We start from the raw sequence: 27,885 nt of genomic DNA on the forward strand, positions 1-27,885 counted from the left end.
GAGCAGGGGGATCCGGCGGGAGGAAGGCTGTCGGAGCCAATCAAGCCGCCTCCAGACCCCAGCACGTCGCCTTGGCTGCGCGCGGCTGTTTGTGCTCGGCTCTCCCGCCTCCGGGTCTCGCCCCAGGCTGCCCGGGGAGGCGAGGACCCCAGGTGAGAGGCCAGGGAGGGGGGGACCCCGGGGGGGAGGCCGAGCGGTTCGGCCCGGGCTCCACGACGGGCTGGCCCGGGGCTCAGGGCGTGTCCGTCGCCGCCTGGCTGCTCGCTCGACACTGTTCGCTCCTACCGGCTGTAGATGGAGCTGTCTGGGTTCCTGCAGCCTCCGACGAGCCTCGGAGTGTTTCTCTTTAAACGGCCTGAGAGGGACATGCCTCCCAGGATGCAGTTTGTATCAACATGGCAGCTGCTGTGCAGCTCCCCTGCTGAAGAGGCGCCGGGACGGCAGCGCAGCTCGCAGCCGGGGCCGGGGCCGGAGCCGGGGTCGCAGCCGCGGCCGCAGAGGGGCCGCGCGCGGGCCGGGGGCCGGTGCTGAGGGCCGGGGCCCAGCTCGCGGCCGGGGCGCAGCCCGCCCGGCCGCCCGCACCGCCGCGCGCCCCGCTCCGACGCCGCCGCCCGGCTCGGCCGCTCCGTCCCCGCCCGCCCTGAGCAGGCCGGGCCCGACGGCCGCGCGAGCCCGGGCGGGGAAGGCAGGGCCGGGCGGGCGCCGCCTGCGGAGAGGCCGGGAGGGGGGGCGGCCTGCGTGGGGCCGCGCGGCGGCGGCGGCGGCGGCGACTCCGGCCCGGGCCGGACAGCGCAGGGCCATGGCCGAGGCGGCCCCGGCTCCGGTGAGGGCGGCCCGCGCGCGCACGGACGCGCGGACTCGGGGCCCGGGGGACGGCCTGCGCGTCCCCGGCTCGGCGGCCCGGCCTGGGGTCTCGGTAAGGGACACAAACGCCGCGACGTGGGGGGGCGGGGGGCCGGAAGGCTCGCGCGCCCCTTAACGGGGGGGGGGGGGGAGGGCTGCGGGATGGCAGCGGGGCCGAGGAGCCGGCCGCCGTCCGGGCGAGGCTGCGGGGACGCCGGGGCCTGGCCCGCTCGCGGGCCCGGAGGTGGGCGCCCGGGGCGGCGCGCCTCGCTCCCTGCGGAGCCGGCGCTGCGTCCGTCGGGGTTGCCGCCGCACGTTTTCCGCAGAGCTCGCCCCCGCCGAGCCTCCCGCGGCCGGAGCGCGGCGCTGACGCGGCTCTCCCCATTTCGCAGAGCGGAGACACTGAGGCACAGACACCTGGCGGCGACCCGGCCGGCCTGCCCCAAGGTCACGTAGCGAGTCATCCGTGGCCCGCTGCCCGCGTCCCCAGAAATGCCAGCCTCCCGGGCGGCGGGCCTGGACGGGGAGGGGGGCGGCTCTGGCGGCGGCCTGCCCTGGATTAGGGGCCTGGTCCGGCTCGCGGTGGACGCGGCCCGTCGGGGGGGAGGTGACGGCAGGGCGAGAGGCCGGGCAGCGCCCGGCCGAGCGGTTGCGTCGTGGGGAGCAGGTGACCCTCGGGCTCCGGCGCCTGGGGCCTCCAGCCCCTGCCTCCGGAGGGCCCCCTGCCAAATTCTGGGTGTCCAGACGGATGGGGTCGGGGGAGCGAGCTCCTAGGGGTTTGGTGGCTGATGTTCCTCTTTAATGGGCCATTCTCAAAAATCGGTCCTAAAATCTCCCCGCAGACCTGCTCTTTGAGATGCGGTGGCTGTGCCTGGGAGCAGGATTGCTGCATGAGGGTCAGTGCCTCTGAGCCTCAGTTTACTGGTGTGTACAGGAAGGGGTCGGGATAAACGCTTCCTAAAGAGCCTCCCGGTTCAATAAAACTCATCATCATCTCTTGGAAAAACAAAATACAGTGGAGATTTCAAAATGCCCACCTCTGGGTTGAGGTCTCCAGGGCCCTTGAATGGTATATAATTCTGAGTGAACCACACCGGGTCATACAAGAAACTGGCACGGCTTTCTTTTTCTCTCTTTTCTCTCTTTTCTTTTCTTTTCTTTTCTTTTCTTTTCTTTTCTTTTCTTTTCTTTTCTTTTCTTTATAAATTGATAGGAATGGTTCTGTATTATTCTGCTAAGATAAATGAAGCCTGGAGACCCCCATCCACTTGGGATACAGGAGGCAGGGAGAGTTGGTTAAATCCTGTGATAAACGTCCAGAATCCTCTCTGCCCCCCCCCACCCCCCATGGTTTGAGAATGCAAGCTTGTTCATCTTAGATATTATATTTACAGCTCCATCCCTCTCCTTGGCCATTTCTTTATGCTTAGGGTAAAATCAAGCCACAGGTTTATTGGTACTGACGACATTATAGCAAGGGGCTTTAATTTGGGGGTAGAGGAGGGGGTGTGCTCCTGTGGCCCCCTCATCCCTCAGCAGTCCTCCAAATCTGAAAATAGGAAGAGCCAGGCTAATAATAGAGAGCAAAGAAATGGTAGTTTCCTTGAGCTCTGATGAGACTGGTTGGGAAAGATATCTTAGCCTGCTGGCTCTCTGTACTGTACTGGATGGGGCTTTTTGTCATGGTTTTAGTTAAACCCCTGTATCACTCAGGGATACTAACTTGGCCCCTGGGGATTTTCCCTTCTTCCTAGTAGTTGTAGACAAATACCCTAATCCCCCTCCCAGCACAGGGCCCTGATGGGCTTATTGTGTTGCATTATGCTAGTCACTTGCCCTGTGTCTGAGACTCCCGTCCCACAGGCCTGGCCTCTGTCTGCCTTCACCGGTGAGGAGCTGAGAGGTGGCTTACTTGTTGATGAGTCTTCAGGTCTAGGGGTCTGCAAAGCCCTTGAAAGCGTTTGCGGACTTTTGTGTGTAGGCCGGTGTGTGTTTTTTCGGGGGGGGTGGGTGGAGAATCCCTAACTTTCATTAGGGTTTCAAAGACGTCCCTGACCCCTGGCTTTCAGCGGCCCTGTCTTTATGGGCAGGGCCTTCCCTAACATAGAACCTACCCCCAGGTCTTTGGGAAGTCTCCATGCCTCTGGATGTTAGAGGTGGAGAGGATTCAGAACACTTACCGACCAGCTGCCCGGAGGCCCAGGTTCTGCGGCCAGCCCGCTGTGTGACCTTGGCCGAGTGAGTTGGCCTCTCCACGCCTCAGCGTCTTCATATGCTAAGTGTGGGGAATGGTTCTCAGAGTCCCTATTTCATAGGGTTTCCTGGGGATTAAATGAGATAACCCTTTAACATGCTTAACACTGTTCATGGCACACAGTAAGTGCTGAGTAATTGTTAGCTGTTATCTGACTAATAGGCTCTCACATCTGGCTAGCTGCAGAGCTCTCGGATCGTACTTACCTCGGAAAACATTCTGCCTGAACAGGCCTTACGTTTTCAGTTCTTGGCTTGAGAGTGTGGTGCTGTCTCAGTTAAGGCTCTCGTGAGTGAATGAATGAGCAAATAAAGGAAAGAGAGCAGGAGGAAACGTAAATAGGTTTAGGCTCTGACAGGTGACCGAAGGAGCGTCATTTTTGTTTTTGTTGTGACCCAATCACGTATCCTGTTCATTCATCCAGCAGACATTTATTGAGCACGTACTACATGTCAGACTGGACACCAGGGATATACTCCTTTTCAAACAAAGAGAAGGGGCATTTCAGTTGTATTAAAGATCGCTTGTGTGTGGCACAGTGACAGGCCATTCAGATTCGCTGAAGGAAGATTATGAGGAAATGGACAAACATGTTATAGAAGGAATTCTGTTCAGCTCCAATAAAGCTATTGATTGTCTGGATAAGTAAATACAGAGCTAGTCATTCAGAAGACCTTGGCTTCACCTCCCCGGTGACACAAGAATTCTCTCAATGTGAATGTAGCAAGGTGGGGAACAGGAAGAGAGTGAATAAAGAAAGTCTCAAAAGGAATCGATCTTTCTTTTGGTTCTAGTCCCCACCAGCGTTGAGGCGAGTCACAGAACTGGCTGACTTCGGCTCTGTTTCCAGTCTGTCCAGGCCTTGGCTCCTCAGTTCCCATCTCACAAACCACAGGGAGGAACCCAGACCACCAGGAGTGCACCTGCCTCAGTGGGCCATCTGCCCCGGGGACTTTGCCTCCCGTACAAGTGGCTGAATTGCCATATCCCTGGCCTGGCTGAGGGTCTCTCTTCTCTCTTTGCTTATAGCCTGGACTGCCCAGAAGCCCACTCAGCCTCTCCAGGAGGGGCTGGGTCCATATAACATGTCTCAAAGTCAAACCTATACCATATAAGTCCTTTGAAAAATGCTATTGCTAAGTCAGTAAGCTTTTATCAAAGAGCCTGGGAAACAAGGTAATTGTGTGTCCTCACTACTAGAGTAAGTGAGGGAAAGCATGAAGAGGGCTGGGACTGCCTGATCATTCACATAAGAAGCAGTGGGGCCAGATGGCACGTTCATCTTCCAGGTAAGTCCTCGAACAGCACTGGCCCCACCTCTGTCTCCTCCCACCTTGCTGGGAGTCTTGGGGTAGTAACAGTGCCCGGCACTGATAAAACTCTGCTCTGTCGTTTTGCCAGGTTTTATTTCATTTTATGCTCAGTGCTCAAACTCAGCGAGGTGGTCTTTGTTTCACGTGTGAGGACACTGCGAACAGGTCGAGTAACCAGGCAGCGGTCCGTGTGGACAGGACCGAAAGCCAAGGCCAGCGTCCGTCTCATACGCTGCTGGTCATGGGTGATCCTGTGAGGCATCTGTTGTGAAGAAAGAGACGCCTCCATCGAAGCAGAAGGTGGCATGGCCGCCCTTTCTTGGTTGTTAGTTGTGCTTTTGTAACTGATCTCTGAATCAGCGCGAGGTTCTCAAGAAGAGAGTCGTGTCCGTGGAACAGATCTTGATTGCCAATAAACCAGAAACCCTTTTTTATGTGGGTGCCTAACTTTGGCGTTTATTTTGCCAGCTGGAGACTGTGGCCTTCAATCCTGCCCTTTCTTTCCTTGACGACAGGTCCAGCAGCTGGACATGGAGACTCAACGCTCCTCACCTCTGTCCTTCCCCAGTGTTCTGCAAGAAGAGACCCCACGTCAGGCCCCTGCTGGACCCCCCCGAGAAACTCTGTTCCAATCGCGTGTTCTTCCCCCCAAAGAAATTCCTTCTTCGTCTCCCCCCATTCCCCGACAAGCCTCCCTGCCCCAAACTCCCAAGCTAGAGACCTCTGGCCGAATGCCACACGTTCTCCAGAAGGGACCCTCACTCCTGTATCCTGCCGCTTCTGAGCAAGAGACTCGTCTCCAGGGTCGCCCGGCTTCTCAAGAAGAGACCCAGTATCCACCCCCAGCTGCTGCTGAACAAGAAATATCACTTCTGTCCCACTCCACCCCCCACCAAGAAGCCCTCCTCCACTCGCCTGAAGTTCCTGAGAAAGACCCCCTGACCCTGTCCCCCACAGTTCCCGAGACCGACATGGACCCCCTGCTTCAGAGCCCAGTTTCCCAAAAAGACACCCCCTTCCAGATCTCTTCGGCAGCCCAGAAGGACACACCGCTCCCGACAGCGGAGATCACCCGCTTGGCCGTGTGGGCTGCCGTCCAGGCCGTGGAGAGGAAACTGGAGGCCCAGGCCATGCGGCTCCTGACCCTGGAGGGGCGGACGGGGACGGCCGAGAAGAAGCTGGCGGACTGCGAGAAGACGGCCGTGGAGTTTGCAAACCATCTGGAGAGCAAGTGGGTCGTGCTGGGGACCCTGCTGCAGGAGTACGGGCTGCTGCAGAGGCGGCTGGAGAACATGGAGAACCTGCTGAAAAACCGAAATTTCTGGATCCTGCGGCTGCCACCAGGCAGCAACGGAGAAGTTCCCAAGGTAAGAGCTATCCCAACTGGGGCTTCCCAAGGAGCGATCTGAACTGGGACGTGTTCTAGGAATTTCATATAAAAGAAGGGAAAAGAGATGCTTAAGAAGGAAACAAATACTGGGGGCGTCTGGGTGGCTCAGTTGGTTAAGCGCCAGACTTCAGCTCAAGGCATGACCTCACGGTTTGTGGGTTTGAGCCCCGCATCAGGCTCTGTGCTGACAGCTAGAGCCTGGAGCCTGCTTCAGATTCTGTGTCTCCCTCTCTCTCTCTGCCCCTTCTTGGCTCACGCTCTCTCTCTCTCTCAAAAAATAAACATTAAAAAAAATTAAAAAAAAAAAGGAAACAAATACAATGATACCTAGTTGCCAACATTGCTGCACTAAACCCAAGATGGCCCAAATTCAGATGATTTGTCCCATTAATAAAACCCTACGTGAATAGAAGAGAATGTCCGATGGCATCCTAGTGACCAGGGACCGTCGGTTTGGAAGGGTGTTCAATTCACAACAGGGGTGAACCCGTGGTTCACTGTTGAGGTGGATGGAGAACTTGGTGAAATGTTTCAGGGCTCTGTCTGGCCCGACGCTTTTATCAGTTGACTTATAAATTATGTTGATGCCAGTAAAAAAATGTGATTTCAAGAGGTATCCTAAAAGGCTAGGGAGTGGTTGGGTTTTAATATTATGTCCCAGAAGATCCTGATAGAACTTGAACGTGGACTGGTTTTCTTTCTGTTCTTTTGTGTATTGTCCCTGTTCACAGCCTTATGTAGGGAAGAGACTTGGACATTCTGTAGGCCAGCGCTTCTCAGATGTTCTTGTGTACTTGAATCCCCTGGGGACCTTACTAAACGCAGAATCCAATTTAGTGGGCCTACAGCGGGCCTGAGGGGCTGCATTTCTAGCAGGTTCCCTGGTACCATGGTGCTGGTCTGCAGACCATGCTTTTAGAGCCGCAAGGATTACCCTAGACAGAAAACGGACCAGATAAAATGAGGCCCTTACTCTGTGGGGCCAGGACAGTGGCTAAAGTCAGGCCAGGTTTCTAGAGAGATCCGTGGTGAATACCTACAGCTGTGCCTTTGGGCCTCGCCCACTCCAGTCCTAAGAAGAGGTGTTTGAGCCAGGGCGGTGGGTGGGGGGAAGAGTGGAGCCTTTCACCGCCTTGTGATTTGGCAGCTGAGGGCCTGTGACTGCCTTCTGGTCGGTCCAAGCTGAGCTTGTGTGGTTTCAGGTCCCTGTCACCTTCGATGATGTCGCCGTCCATTTCTCAGAGCAGGAGTGGGGGAACCTGTCGGAGTGGCAGAAGGAGCTCTACAAGAACGTGATGAGGGGCAACTACGAGTCTCTGGTTTCTATGGGTAAGGAGAAGGTTCGCTTATGGGGGGCTTCCTCGACACCGGCCTGGGGTTTGGAAACGTTGGGAGCTCTGTCCTCCAGTGCTCCCCATAGTCAAAAACAAGGGACACTGGGGCAAGAAGGGGGAAGACAGACATCAGGGTCTCACCTTTATATGAGTTTCCCATGGTCTGTGTGTGTGTGTGTGTGTGTGTGTGTGTGTGCGATGAATTTGTCCAGCAAACTATTATTAAACAGAGTGCGAGGTGCTTCACTGAGACGCACGTTACTTAATCCCCCGACTCTCCCGTGAGGGAGACGGGACAGGTGTTAGTGCTCCCGTTGGACCATGCAGCTGACTGAACATTGTCCCTGATGGAGGGCGTATGTCCCCCGGGTTCTGGTCTCTACTGTGCCTAGAGAAGGCTGTGACCCAGGAGTTTAATATTCATGCCAGATCCCTACCAAAAAGTCACAATTTCACTGAGAACTCTAATACCCCAAAGTTTGTGGATTCTTGCTGTTTTCATTTTAATAAGAGTATTTAAGGAGGCAAACCTGGGAAAATATACTTTAGTTTTATAGGTATCCTTTTCTCTGTGATGGGAAACTCTTTGGACACACACAAAAAGTTAGAAAAACATTATATATGCTGTTGCATAGAAACTTTGATTCTTGTCAGAACCGTTAATTTTCTGCACACATACCTCCCCGATAGGACTTTTTTCTTTTTCATTTTTTTCTTTTCTTTTGAAAGTATATACATAATTGTGAAAATTCAGCAATCTAGATTTATATAGTAAGGAGCAATCCCTGCCCTCCCCCCAGTACTTCTCCCCAGAAGAAACCACCACAGACCCTTTGGCGGGTAGTAATACACACACACACGCGCGCGCACACACACGCACGCACACACGAGGCAGGTACTCGTGCATATGCAGTCTGTGGTGTGCACGAATGGGATTGTTCACCTATTTTACCGACCAGTAGGCCGTAGACAGCTTTCCATGTCAGCTCAGAAAGACGGGGCAGCATTCCAGGTGAACCTCTGGGCATTTGACCTTTCTGCTGTCGGTGAGCGGCAGGCCGATTGCGTCTTCTCGCTGCCACCAAACGTAATCAACATCTCTGTATTTATGTGTGCTTCCGTGAGTATTTCCATGGGACACATTCCAAGGAGGAGGTTCGCCGAGTAAGGAGAGTGCAGGTTTACAATACCACGGCCACTGCCTCCAGAAGGCTGTGTGTGTTTACACCACAGAGTGTGACAATGTCGTCTCACCGTGCCCTGGCCCGAACCGATGTCCTTCCATTTTAAATACTTGTCTTTTCTGTCGGGTGGAAAATAACACTTCATTGTTTAAGTATGTCTGTCTTCGATGACTGGTGAACTGGTGTATCTTTTCCTGCGTGTGCTGGCCACTTGCATTTCCTCTGTGAATTACGTACTTAAATTTCCTTTTTTATTTTTCACTTATTGTAGAGGCTCTTTATATATAATGATGGACGTTAACTATTTAGTATAGAAGCCTCACCTATGACAAATACTTGCACATGTATTTCCTCCAGGTTTATCTCATAAGTCTGTTTCCAAAGAGCTTTAAACTTTTTTTAATGTGAGGCACACTATTACTATCGAGTTTGATGGCTTCTAGGTTTCATCAGGATTAGTTTTTCACTCTAGGAGATTTCAAATCTCTTGGGTCTTTGTCATGAGAACCTGAGCAGGCATTGGTGGCAACGGGAGCCACAGATGACAGAGGGCCAGTTTCCACCGGTGGAAGGCAGTGCCTGCTGCGGCTCCCTCGTGGGAGGCCCTGGTTAACGCACATGCGTGCAGGCCCACACACACATATACACGCACACGCGTGCCGGCCCACACACACATATGCACGCACACGCGTGCAGGCCCACACACACCAGGGCCCCTAAGGAGAAGGGCTGGGAACTTGGCCCGTTTCTCTTCCGACGCGGCCACTGGTAGGGTGGCTGCTCCTAGGGTCCCGGTCACCCAGGTGACACCTCACCACACAGGATGCCTTCTTTCCTTCCTTCTGCCCAGACTATGCAATTTCCAAACCAGACCTCATGTCGCAGATGGAGCGTGGGGAGAGGCCGACCATGCAGGAACAAGAGGACTCCGAGGAAGGCGAGACGCCCGCGGATCCCAGTGCTGGTGAGTGGCTACTGGGTGGCCCGGAGCTCTGCCTTCTAGATCTTTCAGCACTCAGGGGGCCCAGCATGGAGCGTTGCAATCCACGGTAGACCCCGGAGGGATGTGTCAGCAAGTTGTGTGTGGGAAGGAGGCCTGCAGGTACTGGGGCCTGCTGGAGGCCTCCTCAATCCCCAGTGGCCCAAGTGGCCAACAAATAAAAATGCCACTGGATTCATCGTCTTAGGGAGTGTTTGCCCTTGTCTCACTCTTGCAGGAAACAAAACCAGAACCGAAAGAAAAGTGGTCACTTGGCGGGATGCTAGTGATCATGCATTCTGGAGCCCCCCAGAGAAGGGCCACACCCTGGGTCCTACAGCCGGTCAGTGGAAGGATAGGGACAGGCAGACTTGACCGGGAATGTTGTGCAACATGCAGGACAATGTCTAGGTGGGACAGTTTGAGGGGCATCCGGGTGGCTCGGTCGGTTGACTGTCCAGCTTCGGCTCAGGTTACGATCTCGCGGTTTGTGAGTTCGAGCCCCGCGTCGGGCTCCATGCTGACAGCTCAGAGCCTGGAGCCTGCTTCGGATTCGGTGTCTCCCTGTCTCTCTTCTGCTCTCTTTCTCTCTCAAAAGTAAATAAAGCTTAAAAAAAATTTCTTAGATGGGACGGTTTGATGGAGGCAGCAGAAAGGTGCCAAGCAGGACTGGCCATAATCTCAAGTACAAACTCCAGTGTCAGGTGCCTGCCCTAGAATCCCAGCTTCTCTGCTCACTCGTGGTTTGATGTTAGTTACTCAGCCTTTTTGGAAACTTGTTTTCGCCATCTACAAAATAGGACTGGGAATAATACCTAGGGCCTGATGGGGTGACTGGCGTGCACCAGTGGCCCAGTAAACCCCAGCTGTTCTCATTCTGCGTGGGGTCTTGTCCCTCCCCAGCCGCCCTATCCGTGGCCCACATGCTTGCCCTGCGGGTGCTTTCGTGGTGCACAGTCTGTTTTTGGAGTTCCTGCTCTGGAATCGCCTTTGGGCTCGTATCATCTACCTTGAAGGTCTGCAGCGAAGCTGATGCTTGTCCTTCGCAGCCAGACATCATTGGTGATCATATCTTTTGAAAAAGGATGACAGTCTCGCGGGAGAACTCATTGGAGCCTACAGCCAGGTCTTGTTATGAAGTAATGTCGCCGATTCCGGGACCTGTCAGCCGGCTTCCGGCAGGAGGCCCAGAGACACCGAGCAACGTCAACCCCGTGGACCGAAAGCAACGGCAACTGACAGAAGAGACAGAAGCCTGTGGAAAATGGGTGCTGGCATCGTTCAGAGAAAGCCAGTGGCCTTACTTCCTAGAGACTCACACTGAGAGTAGAGGCTCCTCTGAATTCATTCTGGCAGACAAAAAAGACAATTTAAAAGTAGGCGAGAACAGGGGCTTGGGGACAAAGTATAGTATCTGGCAGAGGGTCCTTTGGTTTGGAAGAAAATAAGCGTATCCAAAAGGCTCGCGTGGCCACAGCCAAAAACGAAGGTCAGGTGAGAAGAAGAAACATATCTGAAGCAGAAGAAATGAGAAAGAAGGCCTCGGAGGCTGAGAATGAGAAGACGGGAGAGCGGTTTATGGTAAATACCCTAAGGTCCGGTCTGACGTCCCAGGAGGATTTTGTGGTCCGCGCACTGCTTCTCTAGCATCTTCTTAGAAGCGCTGGGATGACAACATCGATCCCCGAACCCCGTCGATGTGTTCACACCCTCATCACAGATGGGCCTCCCACAGGGTAGGGCCAGAATTGAAAGCAAATCACCTCAACCCACTCTGCCTCAGGCCGGGTTTGTTCTGGCACACGCACATCTGTGGCCCGAGCTTCCGTGGGAAGCGGCCGCCTCACAGAGGCTGCCTTGTGTGGCTGGAATGTGCCATTTGTTCCACTGACCATATCTGGCGTCTCAGAGCCCGGACTGGAGGGAGGACAGGGGAGGACGTGGGAACCAGCGTCACACAGGGCTGGCTGTGAACTCGCACCCCGGTGCGAGACCAGAGGCCCTGGCCTCTGGACAGTGGGATTGTTCTGTGAATCTGCGGTTATCTGAGCCCCAGACGTGCTAGTGGTAACCTGCCTGTTCTTGTGTCTTCTCCCTGAGAAGGGTGGCTGCAAAGCCAGCTCTGGTGTGATACCGGTGAGGAAAAGCCTAGCACGTTGAGAACTTTCACAGTTCCAAATGCATTGAACGTGACAATTTTATGAACTGGCTAAGTAAAATTTATTCAGTAAACTGTTATTTATGGTTTGGATCCCTGAGGGCAAGGAGATCCAAAAATGATTCAGATATCGACTCTGCTCTCCAAATACTCAGAGCCCGGGCTCCCATTCGTGGCCCTATGAGGGGGCAATAGAGACCCGGTGAAGCCAGGTGCCGTTTTCACCTAACAGATGAGCAGAGAGTAAAACAGACCAGAAGGCATGGCTGAGATCCAAGGTCTCAGACTTTTTAAAAAGCAATTTGATATTTTTTTAGTCTGTAAATACGTTTTAAATATTTCAAGTGTTCATATACTTGACCTAATCATTTCCTTCCCTTTCTGAGAGTCTATAACATGGAAGAGAATCCAAACGATGGATTAAGATGTACAAATATTTTGTTGCATGACAATAGTCTCTTAGCCACTAAAATCATAAGTGAAGTTTGTATACCATATGTTTCATTTGTATGTTTATTACTTAGTTCATCAAGTTGCATATGTCAAGAGGCTTATAGCAATAACCAGCCCCCCTCTACCCCCCGCATTTAAAATCACAGTAAGGAACAGTGGGACAGCTGTGGAGGCAAGCACCCAAGCCCAATCGACTCTACTGAGATAGGAGAGCAGAAGAGGCCTCTTTGGCAAGTGGAATGTCTAGTGGGAACTTAAAGAGCAAGTAGGAGTTCCACTTGCCCCAGGGAGAACTTACTGGAAGGAAGGAAGTCTGGAAGCTAGGAGACCAGGCGGAGACTTTTTGTAGTCCAAGCAGGCGACCGTGGCGTAGCCCAGGAGAGAAGCGGGTATTTCCGAGATCTGTTTTGGCAGTAGAGACTTCGAGACAACCTGCAGTTGGCGGGTGTTGACCGAGGGAGATTGTCCCCCCGCCACCCCCCACCCCCCCGCCTGTGACTGTAGTAGGACACTAGATGGAGGACAATAGGAGGTGCAGACCTAGACATATGACAAGAACATGTCAGGTTTGAGATCTCTGCAGGGGTTCCAGGAGAGAGTGTTGGTGTTGAGAAAGCAGCTGAATAAAGAGTTAAAAACAGAAATGTGAGCTAGAGACAGACATCTGGGCATTGGTAGCATAGGCCCAGTCTGGAGAGGGAGAGGAGAAAGAGCAGAGGCCATGCCCTTGGGAGCCCTGAATTTTAGAGTAAATTTGGCGATTTGGAATATATCAGTCTGGGTGGGGCCTAGGCGTTAATACTCTTTAAAACGCTTCCAAGATGATTCTCATGCACAGCCAGGATTTGAAAAAGGAAGGATGAAGCAGAGGAACCAAAGGAAACGGAAGGAGTGGTCAGAAAGGTAGCAAAAAAGTAGGATAGTGGGGGCCCAGCAGGCGGCTGGCTCAGTCAGTAGAGGATGCAAAATTCAGATAGCGCATTGTTGGGTATTTCAAGAGGAGGGCGCTTCCAGAAGCAGGGAGCGTGGTCAACCATGTTGGATCCTGCTGTGCAGCTCAGTGAGGCAGAAACTGCCGTGTCCACCAGTGACCTCGGCAGGAGGAGCGTTGGCGGTGTGATGGAGTGGATGGAGGGGAGAATGGGAGGGGAGGGAGGCAGCACCCACCATCAGTGAGTGGGGAGTGGAAATAAGGGGGCAGTGGCTGGGGGAGCGGACCCTGTCTCCTTAAGATGGGGACCGCTAACGCCGATGAGGGATACTGATGGCAGTGATCCAGTTGATAGGGGAAGTTAATGATGCAGAAGTGGAAAATGTAAATGTAACATGAAGTCCATGATGTAAACAAAGGATAGGAAAAAAAATTCAATGAAGAAATGCGATTTCATTATGTTTCCACTTGACTTTTTTTCCTATTTTTTGTATGCTTTGTAGAATGTCCTGAAGTAAGTATATATTACTTCTTATTCAGTAAAAATAATTTTTGACAAAAACAATGCATGAAGAAAGACTTCGAGTTAAAGATGGCAGGTTGAACATGTGTTTACTCCTACCTCCCAGAATCCTTCTAAAGCAAGAGCGAAGGGACTTTTAAAAGGAATGGACAAGGAGACAACAGCAACCAAATCTTGGGAGTCTGAAAGCAGATGGCTGGGTGATTACTGATTTAGAAAGCTAAATCCAAAATTGGTATTGGGGAAAGCAGAAAAGAAACTCGATTTGCACTCTACCCCCCATCCCTACTCAAGACCTGGGAATCAGCAGTACCAGAGACTCTAGGTATCTTTGGAAATGGGGGCAAAAGTGGTGTTAAAAACAGAAGATTGGTCAAACATCTTTTTTTTTTTTTTTAATATTTATTTTTGAGAGAGAGAACACGAATGAGGAAGGGGCAGAGATGGGGGTGGACAGAGAATCCAAAGCAGGCTCCCACTGATACCCTGATTCGGGTCCAAACTCACAAATCATGAGATCATGACCTGAACTGAAGTCGGATGCTCCGCCAACTGAGCTACCCAGGCGCCCCAAAGTCAGAGATCTTTTAAAGAGGCATTTCAACACTACCATATCCCCTCCGCTGCCCCCTTCAATCCCTACAACTGGCATCTGCCTCTGCCAACCCTGGTGGACAACCAAGGCTTACTCCCTGGAGAAGACGAACACGAGGATGTCTGAACGTGGACGCCAGGCACAATGGAGGGTGGGCACCATGCTGAAAACAAGGGAATCAGTGAAACTTGACCTACAGATGTTGAGATCTCCAGCCTTCCTCCCTAACCGGACTCCAAAATAATGCTGACATCCAGGACGAGACCTCAGGGCAGTGTATTCGAAGAGTCTTGTCCAGAGACTTTTGGGACCAGCCCAAGGTATTTCCCAGTGAAATGACTCCGTGAAGTCATCCTGTTGGGAAACCCATCACTAGCAAGCCCTACCTAAATACACCAAACTTTAAATCTCTTTTGAGTATTCTACTTATAAATAGAAAACCAAGAACCACAGACATCTGGGGAAAGCCTCTAATATACAGAGGCCAAAGGAAAAGAAAGCAGAAAAAATAGATTCCAAAGAAACATGGACCATGCAGAGAAATTTAAAAAACTATGTTTTGGGGCACCTGGGTGGCTCAGTCGGTTGAGCGTCCGGCTTTGGCTCAGGTCATGATCTCGCGGTTTATGAGTTCAAGCCCCGCGTCGGGCTCTGTGCCGACAGCCCGGAGCCTGGAGCCTGCTTCAGATTCTGTCTCCCCCTCTCTCTGCTCCTCCCCTGCTCACACTCGGTCTCTCTCTCAAAAATAAATAAACATTTTTTTTAAACTGGAAAATATTTTCCAATGATTCTAGGGATTTATACCAGCCAGACCCTTCTAATTAATGTGAGAAATGAAATCGAGACGTTTTCAAGGTCTCCTGTGCGCACCCTCTCTCAAAGTGGGGGAGGCGCTTTGCTGAAATGAGGACGTAAGCCGAGCAAGAGGTGTTAGGAGCTCCAACATGAGCGAGGCGAGGCAAATCCCTGGGGTGCTGCCGAAGGGGGATCCCAAGAAGACAGCTGTGCACCTGGAGGCAACCAGTCCAGACTGGAGCACATCAGAAGGTTCTAGAAAATTTTTCTTCAAGTAGATGAAAGTAAGAAATGCCCATTATATCTGAATGTTTTGAAGAGACCGTTACAGAGGAGGTTGGGGAGTTTAGAGCCCACTTCATGAAAACAGTAAGCTAAGCCAAGGGAAAAAAATGATCAACTCCAGGGAAAGCAAAAACGTTCGCAGACAGACAAGTAACTGTGGTATATACTACACATTCGATTTTACATAACATTTATGTCGTCTAGTCATGTGAACACCTGAAATTAATCCAGCCAGAGTTGCAACCTAAATTGGAAGGATGAGAGATTTGGAAAAGATTTGCCTGGATGCAGAGGGATGGTCTTCATGTTCAGCTCTTGGAAGTCAATAGGTGATGTTTAAATTGAAAACTCAAGGAGTATCAATAGATGTCTGTTCCTTAGAGTTAGGAAGGGGAATGACAAAGGAATCAGCTGGAGTTGCCTCTGGGGAGCAGGAAATAGTGGTTGGGAGTGAGGGAGAGCTCTTTAAAAACACATTTTGAAAAACTAACCCTTAGCCTGGGTACATATATAAATTTTTTTTTTAAGATTTTTTTTTTTAACCTTTTATTTATCTTAGAGCACGCACGAGCAAAGGAGAGGCAGAGAGAGAGGGAGACACAGAATCCGAAGCAGCTCCAGGTTCCAAGCTGTCAGCACAGAGCCGGACATGGGGCTCGAACCCACGAAGTGTGAGATCATGAACTGAGCCAAAGTCAGACGCTCAACTGACTGAGCCACCGAGGCGCCCCTAAGATTTTAAAAATTAATATGCCAAAAACTTTTAAAGTCTAACAGAAAGTGCAGCTATAAGAAGGTTGGAAAGCTAGTGTTGACCATCATTGCTTTGCTTTGAGCTGATAGGGAAGGTTAACGCGGCAACACTCGTTTTTACTTTCCAGTAAAACTCTGAAGTTTCATCAGCGCAATTCAAAAAACAAATGCAGAGAAAGCGAAAGTCCCACGCAGTTCTCTCTCGCAAGACAACAGTTTATTCCTTCTAATTTATGTGCACATAACACACACACACAACTTTAATTATATAAGACATAAATACCTTCTCATTGTAAAAAAAAAATATATATATATATATATAGCAGTACATACATTGGGAACTCGCTTTTTTCAATTGCATCTCTTTGACTTCTTTGCATGTAAGAACATACAAATCTTTTTTTAGTAGCAGACTATAGTATTCTATGTATCGATCTCATAACTTATTTAAATGAACTCCCACTGATGTACATTTAGAGTGTTTACAAATTTCAGTGCTTCACTAAAGATCCTTTGTAAGTAAATCTTATGCACTTGTCAGAAAGTTGTTTAGAAGTAGACTTTGTGGATAGAAGGGTAGACCCATTAAAAAATTTGATACATACTGGGGCGCCTGGGTGGCTCAGTCGGTTGAGCATCTGACTTCAGCTCAGGTCATGATCTCACAGTCTGTGAGTTCGAGCCCCGCATCGGGCTCTGTGCTGACAGCTCGGAGCTCTGTCTCTCTCTGTCTCAAAAATAAATAAAAACATTAAAAAAAATAAATTTAAAAAAATTGATACATACTTTAAAAATGTCCCTTAAAACTGGGGTGCCTGTGTGGCCCCATCAGTTGAGCGTCCAACTTCAGCTCAGGTCATGATCTCACAGTTTGAGGGTTCAAGCCCCGCATCAGGCTATGTGCTGACAGCTCGGAGCCTGGAGCCTGCTTCGGATTCTGTGTCTCCCTCTCTCTCTGCCCCTTCCCCACTCGCACTCTGTCTCTTGCGCACGTGCTCTCAAAAATAAACATTAAAAAAAAAAAAAGTCCCTCAAAACAATTGTGCCAATTTATACACCTTCGGTTTTATACACAACCATGTGACTACCTGTTTTCCCCACACTGAAGCCGATATTAGGTGTTATTTATCTTTTAATTATTTGCCCAAAGTGATGAGTAGAAAAGACAATATTTTGGTGCTTTCATTTGACTTCTGTAAGAGCAATGTTGAGCCTATTTTCCTACCTTTATTGATCACCAGGATGTCTTGTCTTATGAATTATCTTCTGCTTATTGTCCTTTGGGATTATTCATCTTTTTGTTGATTTGTGAAAGCTTTTTAAATGTTAAGGGTATTAGGTCTTATTATGTATATAAATATATGGTTTACCTTTGAATATAGTATTTGTGTGGGGGTGGGTATGGCTGTTTTAAATTGTTGTGTGTTCAAATTTATCATTTTTTTTTTAACGTTTATTTATTTTTGAGACAGAGAGAGACAGAGCATGAACGGGGGAGGGTCACAGAGAGAGGGAGACACAGAATCTGAAGCAGGCTCCAGGCTCTGAGCTGTCAGCACAGAGCCTGATGCGGGGCTCGAACTCACGAACCGCGAGATCATGACCTGAGCTGAAGTCAGATGCTTAACCTACTGAGCCACCCAGGCACCCCACAAATTACTTCTTATAAATGCAATTTGGTTGTCAATACTGTTTCAAAAGTTGTTTGGGGTGGGGAAGTCTTTTTGATGGGAGACAGCTGGCTTCCCTACTGTCTAACAAATGGAAGGGAAGCATGAAAATGTATAAACATGGCACATTTTGAGGGAAAAAGAAAGAAACACCATAGAGAGGAGTACAGTTACATTCAGCTGAGAGCATGGTAGGAGGTTTGGCAGAGTGAGGTCTCAAATCCCACAAACCGCCCCCCCCGTCCCCATCTTAGGAGGGAGCATTTCTCTGAGGTATAAAAAGCCCCGTGGGTCACAGAGACAATCCAGAATGCAGGGATACATGGCCGCAAGTGCATCGCGTTGGGACCCATATGGCAAATTCTTTCGCAAGTTAGATCATTTGCAATACTTTGCTTTCAACAAAATTGAAAGAGAACCTAATTAAGTTGTCAGCTAATAGGTCATTAGAAACAGTTTTTGATGGTATGTTAACCCTGTGTGCTTTCATAGCATTATAATTCAGACAAATCCAAAGAATCAAGTGAGGATTCCGTAACAAAGCTCCCACCAGCCCATCCATGTATCTTTGTAAATGAGCTTTCCCAATGCTTGTATTTATGCAAATGAAAATTAGGAATATATTTGATTCTGAACTGTGTCTCAATCAAGCAATAAGAATATTCATTCTCAGGGGGCGCCTGGGTGGCTCAGTTGGTTAAGTGACCGACTTCGGCTCAGGTCATGATCTCGCAGTTTGTGGGTTCGAGCCCCGCATCGGGCTCTGTGCTGACATCTCGGAGCCTGGAGCCTACTTCAGATTCTGTCTCCCCCCCTCTCTACCCCCTCCCCTGCTCACACTCTGTGTCTGTCTCTCAATAATAAATAAATGTTAAAAAAAAATTATAAAAAAAAAATATGCATTCTCAGATAAGCAAACTAATTGGTAAAAAAAAAAAAAATTCCTCCCATCCTTCTAAGAGACGTTTCTAATACATTTTTTGTTTTCTATCTTGAATAACCACTGTGTAGCATTCTATAGTAATAATAACTAAGGATAACTTAAGCCAGGAAGACAACAAGTAGAGAGCCCTGTGGTTAGTAGAAATGAAAGCAAGATTGATCTTTCTTTTTTTTTTTTTTTTAATTTTTTTTCAACGTTTTTATTTATTTTTGGGACAGAGAGAGACAGAGCATGAACGGGGGAGGGGCAGAGAGAGAGGGAGACACAGAATCGGAAACAGGCTCCAGGCTCCGAGCCATCAGCCCAGAGCCCGACGCGGGGCTCGAACTCACGGACCGCGAGATCGTGACCTGGCTGAAGTCGGACGCTTAACCGACTGCGCCACCCAGGCGCCCCATAATCTTTCAATTTACATACACATTTTTGTGGCAGAATGGTAGACGAGGAGACCTGTGAAAGTCTTCTAAGCATAAAAATATATTCTATTAGGATAAAATTCTGTGGGCAAAGTGGGAATGGAAATAGAAGTTCAGGGTGCAAAGGGATGATACAAAAATTGCAACTATCAAAGAAGAACTTGTTTGTGTATTTTTTAAGTGAATAATAGCGGGTTTAAAATTGTTGCGGTCCTTAGATGCCACTGGTGACATTAAAAAGTGATGGAAAAGTTTATTTTAAAACGTCAATATTTACAGTATTCCAGAAATGACATCTTTTGCAGTTACTGAAGCATTTGATATGTTTATTCAAAAAAAAGTGCAAAGGGGTACCTAGTTTTTAAAGACTACTTTAAGGGGGCGCCTGGGTGGCTCAGTCGTCTAGGTGTCTGACTTCTGCTCAGGTCATGATCTCGCAGTTTGTGAGTTCGAGCCCCGTGTCGGGCTCTGTGCTGACAGCTCGGAGCCTGGAGCCTGCTTTGGATTCTGGGTCTCCCTCTCTCTCTGCCCCTCCCCCACCCGCACTCTGTGTATGTGTGTGTCTCTCTCAAAAATAAATAAGCATTAAAAAAAAATTTTTTTTTTAAAGACTACTTTAGGGAGGAGGCAAGCAAAATGTTTTCAGGTGTTTGTGAAGTCAGGGAAGATCTTCTCCTGGTGCCGGAGTCACGGTCGTGCCTGTGACCCTAGCACAGAGACCAGGATTGCAGAGAGAAGCAGGCCCTGCCGGTGGAGCGCGGTGGCCGGTGGCCCCGTGAACACTGGAAACTGGCAGGGTTAAGGGAAAGAGCAGAGGGGCCACTGTTCCCCCCCCCCCCCCAGTGGGAGAGGAAAGGGGTGGAAGCAGGATGACTGAGCTAGAGCAGGAGCAAGGCACCGACATGAGCGTGTGTGACTCCATCTTCTTTGTGAGACAGAGAATAGGATGAAAGTGTTCTGGAGACTTGGTTGTTGGGGAGGTAGGCACGTCCGTGTTTAAGGCTGCGGACAGGGCGTCGGGGACCATCAGAGCTGCCTTATGTTGCCGCTACTCCCCATGGCTGGCAGGAGACAGGTTGGCTGCGTGGAAGAGGATTAAAGGGTTGCCGGGCATCGGGAAGAACGCAGCTTTGGGTCCCGTGGCATCAGCTGCTAGTAAGTGCACTTGGTGGCTCCGCTTTCCCCGGCTTTGAGCTTGGGGATCACCAGTGCCCGCGGTCAACAGCCAGGAGGCTTCACAGGGGCAGGGACTGTTGGCTTTGTTTACGAGTTTCCTGGTTTCTTTTCTCTTCCCACAACACTTATCACCCTCTAGCTTACCATATAATTTATTAATTATGTTTATTGCCTGAGGTGCTATGTGTGAGGGAGGGGAGAAGCTCTGCTATGCTCACTGATGTATCCCAAGCCATTCGAACACCCCATCGCCCATAGTTGGTGCTCAGTAAATATGCACTGAATGAATGAATGAATGAATGAATGAATATGTTTAGGCATTATACATTTAAATTTTTTTTTAATGTTTATTTACTTTTGAGACAGAGAGAGACAGAGAGAGACAGAGCATGAATGGGGGAGGGTCAGAGAGAGAGGGAGGGAGACACAGAATCTGAAACAGGCTCCAGGCTCTGAGCTGTCAGCCCAGAGCCCGACGCGGGGCTCGAACTCACAAAGTGAGATCATGACCTGAGCCGAAGTCGGACGCTTAACCGACTGAGCCACCCAGGCGCCCCGGCATTATACATTTATAAGTTCCTTAATTAACAAAATGATTTTCAACCGTGAGGGAGTTGATGCCGGCACAGCTCTCTCCATATGGAAGAAAGTAAGACTGAATCCCTACCTCACACTCTACACAAAATAAATTTCAGATGGAGCAAAGACCTAAATGTAAACAATAAAACCATAAAAACCTTGAAATAAAATCCAGGAGACCAAATGAACCATCCAGGGGCGGAGGAGACCCTCTTAACTAAGACAGAAAACCCAGAAGCCATGAAAGAAAGAGGGACATGGGTGACCACGTGAAAACGTGAAGAAAGCAGTCTGATAAGAGGTGGCACAGAGTCAACAGACAAACGTTAGCTTTGGGAGTGTCTGAAATGCTGCTAAGGGAAGATGGGTTATCTTTAGCACAGGAACCAAAGGACCCTTACCGATTGACAAAAACAGAACACGGTTCATGCAGAATCAACTAGAAAAGGCCAATAAGTAAAAGAAATACTCAGATCACCCGAGTCAGGAGAGTATCAGCAAATTGTCAATTTACCCCCATCTGAGTGAGGAAAATTTTACGTGTCTGTCACTGGCAGGGGTGTGGGGAAGAGGATGTTCTCATGCAGGTAGAAATACGAATTGTCACAGCCTGGCTCAAAAGGAGCCTGACGACTTCTACCAGATTAAAAATAACGACGCCTTTGACTCCGAGGCCCCCGCTCCTGGGGCTCTCACGGAAATAAATCCCTAGTTGATAGGCGGCCATGTAAATCAACATGTGACTGTAGCACAGTTGATCACGCAGAAAGACCAGACACAAAAAAGTGAATGTTCCTGCGGGAAGGGAGTGGTTGCACACGCGCAGCACTTAGGAGGAGTGCATTAGCCGTGCAGAAATTGCCGCGCAGGAATTTCTACAGGATACCTGGGAGGGAAGAGGAGGTATATGGCAATTTTCTTTTTTTTTTTTTTTTAAACCAATAATGGCCAGACAATGAAAACCGATACGCATCGACTTGTTGCAATAAATAACCACAGAAGCATAGAGAAAAATACTAGGTTAACTACAGGAGTTGCCGGGGAGGCCATAAGCTGCAACAGGGGAATTGAGGGAAAGGGAAGGGCAAATCAAAAGAGAAAAATCTGTGCGCTAAAAGAGTATGTGCGAGATCCCACTTAGGCAACATGATGCCCGTGTGTGTGTGTGTGTGTGTGTGTGTTGACATTTGAAATCACCTGAAGGCCTACCGGCAAGTTAAAAAAAAAAGGGCAATGTGTGTAATCAGATGCTGTTTAACTAAAAACAAACCCAAGAGCTCCGAGTGTACATGTGCTTGTGCTTGTTAACTGTGGGCCGGGGTGGTGGGGGGACTCGGGGGGCTCTGGTCTGTCCGTGCCGGACCCCTGGGGCATGGGCTGGAAGGGTGTGCAGGGTGAGGAGATGGTTGGCCTTTTCATTATTCACCTTGACTGTAAGGGAGAGAAACTGTCGACTTTGGCTGGCCTGACCCGGGAAAGGGAATTAAGATCTCTTTAAACCCTGGCAATACTATTTTAAAAACTGTAGGGGTTGTGGAACACAAACTGTGCATCTATTTAACTTTACTCCAGTTCATACAAGATGTCCAGAAAATTCTGTCTACTCACTGAACATTGTATTTCCTCACGGTCTCTAAAATAAGAATTCTTGAAATGTAAAATCTAGGCTGCAGAAACCTTGGCCATGCAATGACCATGTTCTGGGTTCTTTTGTTTCCCCCCCCCCCCCCCCCCGCCCTCCCAGCACACGACGGGATCGTGATTAAGATCGAGGTGCAGACCAACGATGAGGGCTCAGAAAGTTTGGAGACGCCGGAGCCCCTGATGGGACAGGTGGAGGAGCATGGCTTTCAGGACTCTGAGCTGGGCGACCCGTGTGCGGAGCAGCCAGACTTGGACATGCAAGAACAGGACAATACCCTGGAAGAGTCCACCGAAGGCTCCAGCGAGTTCAGCGAACTCAAACAGATGCTGGTGCAGCAGAGAAACTGCGCAGGTCAGTTGGAGGGGGTCCAGGCGTGGGGAGCTGCTGCCATCAGGCCCGCGGGCAGGCCCCTGCCTCGTGGGAAAGTTGGAGTTTCTCTCCGAAAGGTCATGTGGCAGTGATCAGTGGATAGGTGTGACGTCCCCCGGCGTGGTCTCAGGTGCAGGTGTCCTGCCTCAGGATTTGTAAGAATCGGTCTCTGGCCTGGGCAGAAGGTATTAACAGCCAAAGACTAGGTCAGATGAGGACCCAAAGGGACCTCAGAGATCATCTCTCTCCAGCTCCCCTCCTTCTACAGGCAGAGAAGGTCAGATCAATTGCCCAAGGTCACGACATTGGGGCCAAGCTAGAATTTCCGTCTCCCGGTGTGTCCTTGATGGTTCTTAGGTCACTCTGGAAGCCTCAGTGACCCGGAGAGCTCAACCCCCACAATGCATGCTTTTTAAAATGCCGGACTGTACGGTCCCTTCCCGGTAGAATCGAGCCATCACTTGTGTTTGATCATGAAACCTCTGGGTCACCCTTCTGCACACTTGGGAGTTCTTGCTCCTCGGGAGTTCAAGAACAGTGAGGAAGTGTCGCCCTCAGCAGCCTGAGCTCAGGACATCTTTTGTGGCTGATTGATGCTGAACAGTCCGGGCAGTCCTGAGAAAATCCCCATCTTGTCATCATGGTGTATTTCTAAAACGCACCATTAGGCTTAGTTAGCTACTGTTTTGTTCAGGAGTTCTCAGCTCTATCCATAAAGCAAATCAGCCTGAACCTTTCTTTAGCCACCCTCGTCTAGTTTGGGAAGTAAAATGATCTTCTACTTACCAACTGAACTGGGAAGCTTCTGCTCTTTTTTCCCACATTCTGCATCTAATGTGGGAGGTAAGAATTAAGGGAGTTCTACCGAATTTTTAAGGAATACACTTAGGTTCTGGTTTTTGTTTAGATGTTTTGTTTATGTGCAAAAGAGTCATTAGCTATCCTATCAGTTTATATGCTGTTTGTACTGAGAAATGTGTCCACATCCATTTTTCATTTAATAGGTTTTTTAAAGTATTATGCTGATGCTTTAAAAAAATTTGTTCACTTTGTAGATGATTCCTTTGCAGTTTGCCTTTTTTGCACGTCATAAAATAGCATGGACATCTTTCTTAGGCAAAAGATGTGGATCTAACTCCTTGCTTTTAAAGAACTGCATGATATTCCAGAAATCCTTCTAATATGCCATATGCTGTCTCTGGAAAACAGTGAAAGACACGGGGCAAACTCTGAGGATGTGCCACAGCAAAGCCTCACAATAGAAAGGCCAGAGTCCCCTCTGGGCACTCCCGTTAATTCTACTGGGAACCTTAGGAAATTACTGAATGGCACTTGGTGGGATTTGGAGTCCTGGGTTTTAGGGCTGTTTCATTCTCATTTCACTGAAAAAACAAAAACAAAAACTTTGATGCTCAAGGAGAGTTTTTTTTTTTCTTTAACGTTTATTCATTGTTGAGAGAGAGACAGAGCACAAGCAGGGGAGGGGCAGAGAGAGAGGGAGACACAGAATCCGAAGCAGGCTCCAGGCTCTAGGCTCTGAGCTGTCAGCACAGAGCCCGGGGTGGGGCTCGAACCCACAAACCGTGAGATCATGACCTGAGCCAAAGTCGGACGCTTAACCGACTGAGCCACCCAGGCGCCCCTCAAGGAGAGTTTAAATGTCCCAAGGCGCCCATAGTTCCCCTGGGTCTTTCAGAAACAACCCTCATTTTCAGGATAAGCACAGGGACAACTAATTACCGACCTCTGAAGCTGCCTCCTCCTTCCTGATCTTTTAAGCATCCTGTTCTGAGGATGTTCTGGGCCCCTTGCTACTGAGAATCTGTTGTCCAGCCTGAGCGGGGACTGGCACACTTATGTCCTGCCATGTCCTGGGTTCAGAGGAGTAGAACGGGCCGTGGCCCGGCAGTCACTAACGAATTTGTGGCCAAGACCTTGGCCAGCTCGCGCACGCTGCCAGCTTGTTTCCCCGTCAGCTGAGGAGACCGACTAGGTGGTCCCTAAGTTGCAAGCTCTGAAAAGGTCTGACTGCACTTACTTTATTTGGAACTGTCACTTGGTATCTCTGGGGTGGATGCCCCACGTCTGTGTTGCTCGACTTACCCTCTAAGAGATAGTGAATAAAAAGACACCAGTTGTCAGGCGAGAACTTGAAAAAGTTCTCGTTTGTTTGCTTTTAAGAATTCTGCAAATGCCAACTATTGCCGCGTCCGCCTCACAGGTGGGCCTAGAAAGGTGAGTGCCTTTCTCATGTCACACAGTGTGTGACACCAATTATCAGTGTTTAGGGGGTTGCCAAGTAAGTACTAGGCATCTGAGAAAATGCAAACAGGAGTCAGAGGCCACTCCTTTCCTCTAGGACTTAGGTGCTCGGGGAACACTATAGAACACCACGCAGAACAGCTAACAAGTTGGGCCCTAAAGGGCCAGCCTAGAGGGTGGAGGGCGGGGTGGAGGAGCACATCGTCCAGTCCGGGAGTTCGCAGAACACCCCCCACAGCAGAGCGTGGGGGAGAGGCAGAGGAGACCCCCGACCCCAGCTTCAGGGTCGGTTGAGCCACCGCAGGTGAGTCCCCCACCTGTGTGTGCGCGGTGCCACGTGAGAAGCCTGAGGTCCCCAAGTCCTGGGGAGGCGCACCAGCTTGTGCTGTGCGCTCAGGGGCGCTTGAGGGCTGCAGCTTGGGCAGGTCAAGGAAGGTTTTAGGGCAAAGACAGGATTGGAGGTGGGTGTTGTGTGACCCGGGTGATTTGGAGGCATGGAGAGGAGGGAGCAGTTGCTGGAGGAAGGCGAGTAAAGGCGCTTGAGGGAAGCCCAGAGGTGCGCTCAGGAAAGAAGGAGACCTGGGAGCCAGAAAACAGTGACAGCCTGATGAGTCAAGGCCCTTTCCATACAGATGGTAGAAACCCACCTCCCCAAGCAGCCTAAGTGAAAACCGGAAGGCGTGGTTATTGGCCCACGATAGGAATCCATAGGTCCACCAGCATGCCAGCTTCAGGCACCCGGGACCGTAGTGGTTCCCCTGGGGGCTCCGCATGCTGGGTTCCTTCGTTCCTGCTGAGTACTGCCCGCTAGCAGTTTGGGGAGATGGGCGCCGGCCGCCCCTTTCCTGCTCCCTCTGTATAGAATTCCCAGAGAGGGCTCCCACGGGCCACTGGGGGCCTGGGCTCCTTCCTGACCCAACCCCGAGGCCCACCTGGGTCAGACACCCAACCCCGTGGAGGTGGGGGCCGCAGGGCGGCAGGGAGTGGAAAGGAGCGTTTTCCCAAAAGAAGGCACCGGGGCCGGTGAGACACAGGCAGTGTGTGTGGGCGAGGGTGAAGCCACCTCACCCGCCGGCGCCCAGGGCGGAGGCCCCGGGCGACAGCTGACCTCTCTCCGTCTCTCTCCCTGTCCCTGGAGCAGAGGGGATCGTGATCAAAACCGAGGAGCAGGAGGAGGAGGAGGAAGAGGAGGAGGAGGACGAGCTGCCTCAGCACCTGCAGGCCCTCGGGCAGCTGTCGGGGCGCTACGAGGCCGGCATGTACCAGACCCCGCTGCCCGGGGAGCTGTCCCCCGAGGGCGAGGAGAGCCCCCCGCCGCTGCAGCTGGGCAAGCCGGCCGTGAAGAGGCTGGCGCCGCCGACGCACGGGGAGCGGCACCCGGGCGACAACCGCGGCTCCTCGAGCCAGCAGCAGCGGAACCGGCGCGGCGAGCGGCCCTTCACCTGCATGGAGTGCGGCAAGAGCTTCCGGCTGAAGATCAACCTCATCATCCACCAGCGCAACCACATCAAGGAGGGGCCGTACGAGTGCGCCGAGTGCGAGATCAGCTTCCGCCACAAGCAGCAGCTCACGCTTCACCAGCGCATCCACCGCGTCCGCGGCGGCTACGCGTCCCCCGAGCGCGGGCCCGGCTTCGCCCCCAAGCACACGCTCAAGCCGCGCCCCAAGTCGCCCAGCTCGGGCAGCGGCGGCGGCGGCCCCAAGCCCTACAAGTGCCCCGAGTGCGACAGCAGCTTCAGCCACAAGTCGAGCCTGACCAAGCACCAGATCACGCACACGGGCGAGCGGCCCTACACGTGCCCCGAGTGCAAGAAGAGCTTCCGCCTGCACATCAGCCTGGTGATCCACCAGCGCGTGCACGCGGGCAAGCACGAGGTCTCCTTCATCTGCAGCCTGTGCGGCAAGAGCTTCAGCCGCCCGTCGCACCTGCTGCGCCACCAGCGGACTCACACGGGCGAGCGGCCCTTCAAGTGCCCCGAGTGCGAGAAGAGCTTCAGCGAGAAGTCCAAGCTCACCAACCACTGCCGCGTGCACTCGCGCGAGCGCCCGCACGCCTGCCCCGAGTGCGGCAAGAGCTTCATCCGCAAGCACCACCTGCTCGAGCACCGGCGCATCCACACGGGCGAGCGGCCCTACCACTGCGCCGAGTGCGGCAAGCGCTTCACGCAGAAGCACCACCTGCTGGAGCACCAGCGCGCGCACACGGGCGAGCGGCCCTACCCCTGCACGCACTGCGCCAAGTGCTTCCGCTACAAGCAGTCGCTCAAGTACCACCTGCGGACCCACACGGGCGAGTGAGCGCGCCCGCCGCCGCGCCGCCCGGCCAGGTGCGCCGCCAGCTGCGCGGCCCCGGCCCGCCCCGGACACCTGCCCGGCCGCCGCCGCCGCCGCGAGGCCCGGCCGGGCGGGCGGGGGCGGGGCGCCCCCAGCCCCCTTGCCGTGAGCCCCCCTCCCTCCCTTCGTCCCTCCTCCCAAGGACACGGGGGTAGTGAGACCAGGTCGCTTGCTGCCGTGTTTACCGTGTTTACCGGGGGCCCCGGGGGAGGGCGGGTGGGGAGTGCGGGGACCTGGGGAACCCCCTTCGGGCTGTTAATTTCCTTGACAATAAAATGGATGAAACCAATCAGCACGGGGGGAGTGATTTGGCCGCCGGCCACTCGGAGGGGCGGTGTAGGGCCACTTAGTTGGGGAATAGAACTTTATAATTACCTTTTGGATACTGTGGTTCTATTTGATAATAATAGAGTAATTTTTAAAAGACGAGCGTTTCCTGTTTGCCGTTTTTGTTTGGTTTTGAAGGGGAGGGTTGAGAAGGTGGCCGAGGGGCGTGTGCCTAGCGTCAGTTGACAGGTTCTCTGGAGCCCCTCTTCTGTGCCCACTCCCTGTGTTGGGTGGTGGAGGGGGCGCGGAGCCCGCGGATTAGAACATGGAAAAGGAGGCGAGCTTGTAGTGAATCCCTGGATGGCAGGGCGGACGCTCCTGGCTGCGGACCCTGGCGCGCGCGCCGTGGTGTGGGGAGGACAGTGGGAGCCGAG

General features: G+C 51.5%; 1 protein-coding gene across 4 annotated transcripts; it reads left to right on the forward strand.

Moving 5' to 3' along the window:
- On the forward strand, window positions 1-27,221 carry ZNF777 (zinc finger protein 777). 4 transcript variants are annotated; one of them, XM_027075706.2, is made up of 6 exons: window positions 1-152; window positions 4,926-5,777; window positions 7,003-7,129; window positions 9,169-9,282; window positions 22,319-22,570; window positions 25,992-27,219. In XM_027075706.2, exons 2-6 carry the CDS (start codon window positions 4,941-4,943, stop codon window positions 27,146-27,148), a joined length of 2,487 nt encoding a protein of 828 aa, XP_026931507.1. In that variant the 5' UTR covers window positions 1-152; window positions 4,926-4,940; the 3' UTR covers window positions 27,149-27,219. The 4 variants fall into 4 exon arrangements, with proteins under 4 accessions (XP_026931507.1, XP_053073897.1, XP_053073896.1 ...); XM_053217922.1 differs by lacking the exon at window positions 1-152 and adding an exon at window positions 660-916; XM_053217921.1 differs by lacking the exon at window positions 1-152 and adding an exon at window positions 1,004-1,290 and having other exon boundaries at window positions 25,992-27,221.
- The last annotated feature ends 664 nt before the right edge of the window (window positions 27,222-27,885 follow it).

The sequence above is a fragment of the Acinonyx jubatus genome, chromosome A2 (assembly GCF_027475565.1).
Source record: "Acinonyx jubatus isolate Ajub_Pintada_27869175 chromosome A2, VMU_Ajub_asm_v1.0, whole genome shotgun sequence".
Classification (NCBI taxonomy): domain Eukaryota; kingdom Metazoa; phylum Chordata; class Mammalia; order Carnivora; family Felidae; genus Acinonyx; species Acinonyx jubatus.

Coding starts and splice junctions, on each gene's coding strand:
- ZNF777 (XM_053217921.1), top strand. CDS start 1,006: ATGGCAGCGGGGCCGAGGAGCCGGCCGCCGTCCGGGCGAGGCTGCGGG. Junction 5,778..7,002: donor GCAACGGAGAAGTTCCCAAG/GTAAGAGCTATC, acceptor GTGTGGTTTCAG/GTCCCTGTCACCTTCGATGA. Junction 9,283..22,318: donor GCCCGCGGATCCCAGTGCTG/GTGAGTGGCTAC, acceptor CCGCCCTCCCAG/CACACGACGGGATCGTGATT.